Source organism: Bidens hawaiensis, unplaced genomic scaffold (genome assembly GCF_021521415.1).
Source record: "Bidens hawaiensis isolate Kalapana, Puna unplaced genomic scaffold, B.hawaiensis_p1.1 tig00001206_1, whole genome shotgun sequence".
NCBI classification, from domain to species: Eukaryota; Viridiplantae; Streptophyta; class Magnoliopsida; order Asterales; family Asteraceae; genus Bidens; species Bidens hawaiensis.
The window spans coordinates 4,477,810-4,484,586 of NW_027491069.1; the positions used below are offsets into that span (position 1 = coordinate 4,477,810).

Below are 6,777 nucleotides of genomic sequence, written 5' to 3' on the forward strand. Positions count from 1 at the left end.
TCCCTCTCTTAATAACCATGTATCCCAAAATCTTGCCCGCCCCTACTCCAAAGTGACATTTGGACGGGTTCAGCTTCATGCTGTATTTTTCAAGGATATTAAAGGCTTCTTCAAGATCCCGGAGGTAATCCCCAGATTTCTTCGATTTCACCACCATATCATCAATATAGATTTCCATGGTGTCCCCCGGTTTTTATTTGAGCATCATGTTGACCAATCTTTGATAGGCTGCCCCTGCATTTTTCAAACCGAAGGCATGATAGTGTAACAATATAGACCTGTTGGAGTCATGAATGTCGTATCTTCTTGGTCCGAGGGTTCCATTTGGATTTGTTGGAATCCCGAAGAGGCGTCCATAAAGGTCAGCATCTCATGCCTAGCAGTCGCATCCACCATGGAGTCTGTATGTGGCAATGAGAAAGGATCTTTAGGGCAAGCCTTGTCGAGGTCTGTGTAGTCAACGAAAACTCTCCACTTATCATTCTTCTTTTGGAACATTACCGTGTTGGCCAACCATCTTGGAAAATTTACCTCCCTGATCATCCCTGCTTTCAACAATCTCTCAACCTCTTCTTGGATGATGGCATTTCTTTAGGGTGCGAACTTTCTTCTCTTTGTGAATTGGCCTGAAACTTTTATCCAATCCCAATTTGTGAGTGATAATATTTTTATAAATACCTGTCATGTCCTCATGTTTCCATGCAAAGGTTGAGATTCTGCTTTTGAGGAAATTGACCAACTGATCTTTTGTTTCTTTGGGAATCCCGATTCCCATCAGCACTTTGATGTCGAAATCCTAATCATCTAAGAGTACTTCTTAGACCTCTTGTTTAGCTGCTTCCAAGGCATCAAGCACTTTTTTCTTCGATTGCTAAGCCTGAGTTGGTTTGGCTGTTGACTTCATTGAGGAAGCATAACAATGGAATGCAATAAAATGTATGACTGTGCAAGGAAGCTCACCTACGCTGAGTTTCCAACGATGTTTGTATGGAAAAAATAAGGTCGTAAATGGGAACTACGAAAGAGTGGATATTCAATTGGTAGAGTTCATGTTGTTCCGACATAGTTTGATGAAGCATACTACTTAAGGATTCTGTTAAACAGGGTCAAATGATCGAAATGTTTTAAAGACATCAAAACAGTAGATGGTGTTGTTTGTGACAATTTTCACGACGCGTGCTATAGAAGGGGTCTTTTAGACAATGATAAGGAGTGTATTGAAGCCATCGAAGAAGCAAGTTATACTGTGAGTGGATATTATATACGAAGTCTATTTTCCACAATGTTGACGACGTACATCTTGTCTAGGCCTGATTTTGTTTGTGAAAGTACTTGGCAAATTTTAGTTGACATCCTTCTTTATAAACAATAAAAAAAACAGAACAATCCAGGTATTTACAACCGATCATTTTTAGTAAAAGATTATAGTTTTAATAACTTACAATTATATTGTAAGATTCTTAGAATACTACTTTACTTGCTATGATAATGCAGATTTTGATGCTTACCGAAGACCAACTCAAGAATCTGACGTTTCTTGACATCGAAGGTTTTTTGGTTTCAAAGAACTCAACTCTTCGGAAGTTTAAACAATGCCTTACCCAGATAAGGACTCTATCATCAGCAATAAATCCTCTCATTTTTGAAGAGCTATCTTACGATACCGAGTCTCTTACAAATGAGTTTAACCGTCCTTTTTTTTGTCAACAGACGAACAACAAGGTGTGTACAGTGAGATGATGGATTTCAGGAGTGCCAACAAAGGTAGTGCTATTTTTGTCTACGGTTATGGCGGTACAGGGAAGACATATTTATGGAAAGCGTTATCTGCTTCCGTTTGGTCGAAGGGTCATATTGTTTTGAACGTCGCGTCAAGCGGCATAGCTTCGTTATTACTGGAAGGTGGTAGAACAGCTCATTCCAGATTTCTTATTCCAACAAATCTAACCGAGGATTCTCGGTGTCCGGTGTTGTCTAAATTACTTAAGATGCATTATATATTTGAAAAGTTTTTTTACTATGTTTTATTCAATTGAATAATTATGTGTCTCTTTTTTTTATATTATTCCAGGTTAAGGGAAATGCTGACGTGTCTGGACTATTGAAAAAGACTTCGTTAATTATTTGGGATGAAGCTCCTATGATTCATAACCATGCATTCGAAGCGTTGGATAGAACCTTAGAAGATGTTATGACAGGTCATCCTGGAAATACAACTGAAGGCAAGATTATTGTTTTTGGTGGTGATCAAATATTGCTAGTTGTACAAAATGCTACAAGAAGTGATTGTGCGAATGCTACAATAATTTCTTCACATATATGGTCTAAATGTAAAATTTTGAAGTTAACAAAAAACATGAGACTCACTCTTGGTTCTCAATCATTACCTGTTCGTGAGATCAAAGAGTTTGCAGATTGGTTATTTGATATTGGTGAAGGCAATCTTGGTTGTCCAAATGACGATGAAGCAATTATATAAATTCCAAATGATCTTCTAATTCAACAATCACTGGATCCAATATCTGATCTAATAAATTTTGTTTATCCATCGATTTTAGAAAGCTTCAATGAGGTGAATTATTTTCAATAATGTGCAGCATTGGCTCCTTTAAACGAGGTCGTGCAAGAAATTAACGACCGTATGTTAGGATTTTTTCCGAGTGAAGAGATGAAATATCTAAGTTTAGACAGTGTAGATGAGGTTAAAGTGTATCTGAAGAATTTGATCCAACGTTGTACTCTCCTGATTTTCTGAACGGGATAAAGATGCCTAGTTTGCCTAACCATAGATTGGTACTTAAGGTCTGTGTTCAGATTATGGAACTCGCCTACAGATTGTTAGCTTTAGAAAAAGAGTTATCGAAGCTAAGGTTATTTCTAGTACTAATATCGAATATCGTGTGTTACTCAGTCAAAGTCCTCTTACTCTATCAGATAAAAAACTTCCTTTCAAGTTAAAGAGAAGGCAGTTTCATGTTGTTATTTGTTTTGCAATGACTATAATAAAAGTCCAGGACAATCGTTAGCAAGCGCTGGTTGCACTTAAAAGAGACAGTTTTTACACACGGTCAGCTTTATTTTTCTTTGTCAAAAGTGAAGACTAGAGACGACATTAAAATAGTCATCTTAGACAAACAAGGTAGTCTTACGAATCAAACAACAAATGTGGTATATAAAAAATTTTTTGGAAGCTTATTGTGATTAAGCTTACTGGTATGTTATGTATGTGTTTTCACGTTATAATATTAATTACATGCATTTTCAATGTCTTTGGGAATTTTAGTTTTATTTTGTTTGCTAATTTTTAAAGATAGTTGAACTTGTATTGTATTATATACAAATACATATATATGAAGTATATATATTTTCAACCGTGTGTAACACGGGCTATAACCTAGTGAGGGATAGAGAATTTGTCGAAGACAAACCTCTCGCATGTCTCTTACATCTCCAATCAATTTTTATCCATTTTGACGTTACAGGAGACGACAGAGAACCATATTCTAGGAAATATGCCATTTCTTTTGTTATATTTATTTAAATGATTAGTCAAGTTAAATGCAATTCATTTGTGTATTTATAGATGATTTAAAATAATTTTAATGCAATTAAATGTATAACTTTTAAACAGACATCAATCTAGACTAAACAAACCCCAACTAAGTCTTGCAAGTACATTTAGATGGCTTAAAAATGTGCCTATTGACATTTCTCTACGTAAAATTGTTTAAAGAAAAAGGGTCGGCTAAAGAAGGGCAGGCCACCAAAGTCGTGCCTGTCAACATCATTACGAAATAAGCCTCGATTAAAAAAAAGGACCAGTTAAACGAGAACACATTAGCTAAGCCGTTTAGCCAACACCAACTAGCGATATAGGTAATCAAAAAAAGAGAAAGGGTTTGCATTTGAAGGGTTGGCTAAGAAGACTAAAAGACAACAAGTAATCGTGATATGCCGGCTAAGCAGTCAGATATCAAAATTCCCTATTCCAATTTCGACGGCTAATGGGTGATTATTGGGACGGCTAAGCATATTTTATTTTGAAATGCTAAATTTTGCATGGTTTCCACGGTTTTAAATTTTGGTTATACGACTTTTGATATTCATTTTCATACTTAACGCTCGTTTTTATTTCCTGATATAGTGTCAATACGCTTTTTTATCTACTTTTCAAAATTAAAAAAGACAATAACCTTCTCTTTGTGTGATAACCATGCCAACGTCACCACCACAACACACGACTATCATGTTGCATTCTTTAATTGTCTTTTTGAAAAAAAAAAAATATGAGTTTGTTATAGTTTAATAAATATAAACCCATTGAATGCTGATGAAAAGAAATTCAACTAGCTTTTTATTACCTTACAACTTACTTTTATATGCGTTTTCATATATTTTTATTCATAATCGATTCATCATAGAACGCGAGTAAATGCCCGCTAGTTATTAGTTAAGACAAAAGTATTTCCCGCATCTGGTAAAAAGTTTGTAAGTTTTTTTACATCTTAAATAAAAGAAATTGTAAAAACACTCATTAAGTCATCTAATCTAATTATACTATTAAAAGAAGGCATATTGTCCACATGAGATTCAATTAGGTCATCCACATAGAATGCCAAGTAGATGTCATGTCAGCTATTTTCTATCATATCATGACCCATAAACCGTTTCCTTATTATAACCTATGGCCCATTTTCCAGGGCAGCAAGCAACGTTTGTAAAATTTAGAAAAATAAATTATTGTGTTATAATTATACTATTAAAAGAAGACATATTGTCCACATAAAATTCAACTAGGTCATCCACATAGAATGCTAAGTAGATGTCATGTTAGCTATTTTGTATTATATCATGACCTATGATCTGTTTTCTTATTATAACCTATGGGCCCGTTTTCTAGGGTAGTAAGGTTTGTAAAATTTAGAAAAATAAATTATTGTGTGATTTGGGTGTTGAATCCAAGACCTCATGTTTCAAACTAAAATTGCTTACCAGCTCTACTTAAGTGGTAATTAAGTTATGTTTTTTGACTTAACATATATAAATATGAATTCTATTCAAGTATAAAACCAAAATTATATTTAATGTTGACATTTTCATAATTCACAATATATAAATTGTATAATATTCAAACGATTTATATCTATTTTTTTTCTCATTCTTATTGACCAAAATCAAATGATTATAATGTTTTAATTAAATTTAATTATGTAAAATTATCCGTCCTTATAAATATGATATTTACTTTATTAAAATATATAACATACACATATATATTACGTTTTCTTTATTTTTCACTCGTATGTAACATGGGTAACTAGCCTAGTAAGTCATTATTGTAGTATCCAACCAAATGAACAATTATTAGAAACTTAGGTCCCGTTTGGTAGCGTCTTAACGCACATTAAGAGACTACCTCTTTAGTTCATAGCTTGTTAACGGTTATAAGATAACCTTAATTCTGAATAATTAAAAAGTAATATTAATAGGCTAAACAACAAGCTTAATTATTGTTATATTAAATCTAATCAAATTTCATGACACAAGGGCTCGTAAACTAGGGATGAGCTCGGTATCGTACCGGTACCGTAAATACCAATCCCAAAAATCGTCAAATCTTGGTACCAGTAACGGTACCAAAATATTCGGTTCGGTACCAGTACCGAGACGGTACCGGTATTCAAGGTAAAAATTCGGGATACCGGTACCGTACTGTACCCGTACCGTTACCGGTACTGTACCGATCTCGAAACTCAAAACTTTGGTGCTGATTCGGTACCAACGGTACCAAATCGGTACTAATTTCGGTCCCGGTCGGTACCGGTAACGGTACCAAATACCAAATGCTCATCCCTATCATAAACTATAGCCCACCACCCCACCCCCATTTAGTGTAAGTAAATGTTACTTGAGTTATGGACTTATGGGTACGGATATTGTTGGCCCAAAATATAAAACTTTTCTAATTTCTCAAGGCTCAAGCTGTGTTTTGGGCCCAATGAGAAAATAGATACACTAAAAAGTGTTTTCTCAAAACACGAGAACGAGGATTTATATTTTACTAGTTTGAGGCCCATGTATTACACAGGTAATTAATGAAAATTTTAAACTATAGCTATTACATGAAATTCATTTAACAAAATTATCATATATTGTTAATACAATTACAATTTACATTAAAATTATAAAAGTTATAGAACTAAGGTTACACAAATATGTTACAAATAAGTAAACAAAACTTCCTTGTACACGAATTTGCTGTTTTATTGGTCGGTGTACATTATTATAAAAATCAAAATCTATAGTTCATGTGTTCTTATACTCTTTATAAGGTAACATATAGGTTTGCTTGTAACTTTTGATGTTGCCACGTATAGTTGTCCATGTAACAAATAAGGTTCGTTCAAGTACATACCAACCCTAAATAATGAAAAAAAATATCCATGAAACTAACCAAAAAAAATATTCATACACATAAAATATCATACTTTTTAAACAATTAATATAATGTCATTTGATATTATCTGTTTATGTTTATCCAAAAAAACATGATTATCCCAAAAACCAGATTACCTGAACTTAGATGATATAATCACCCTTAGAATTTTAGAATCTGAAAATGATTGATCATGATACATTGTTGTCATTAGTATTTTGTGTAGGACAAATTTTTAATTGATTTTATATTTTACAATTAAAAGTTGTATAATCAAGCAACATCTAAAATCGAAAATTAAAATATAACAAAATGATTTATTTCATTTCATATGAATGTAA

The 6,777-nt window shown here is 33.4% G+C and overlaps 1 protein-coding gene across 1 annotated transcript; it reads left to right on the forward strand.

The window, feature by feature from the left end:
- Positions 1-289: 289 nt before the first annotated feature.
- Positions 290-2,479, forward strand: LOC143565427 (uncharacterized). Its single transcript, XM_077052403.1, has 5 exons — positions 290-447; positions 1,186-1,246; positions 1,495-1,549; positions 1,711-1,967; positions 2,072-2,479. The coding sequence occupies exons 1-5, from the start codon at positions 290-292 to the stop codon at positions 2,477-2,479; spliced, it is 939 nt and encodes a 312-aa protein (XP_076908518.1).
- Positions 2,480-6,777: the final 4,298 nt, after the last annotated feature.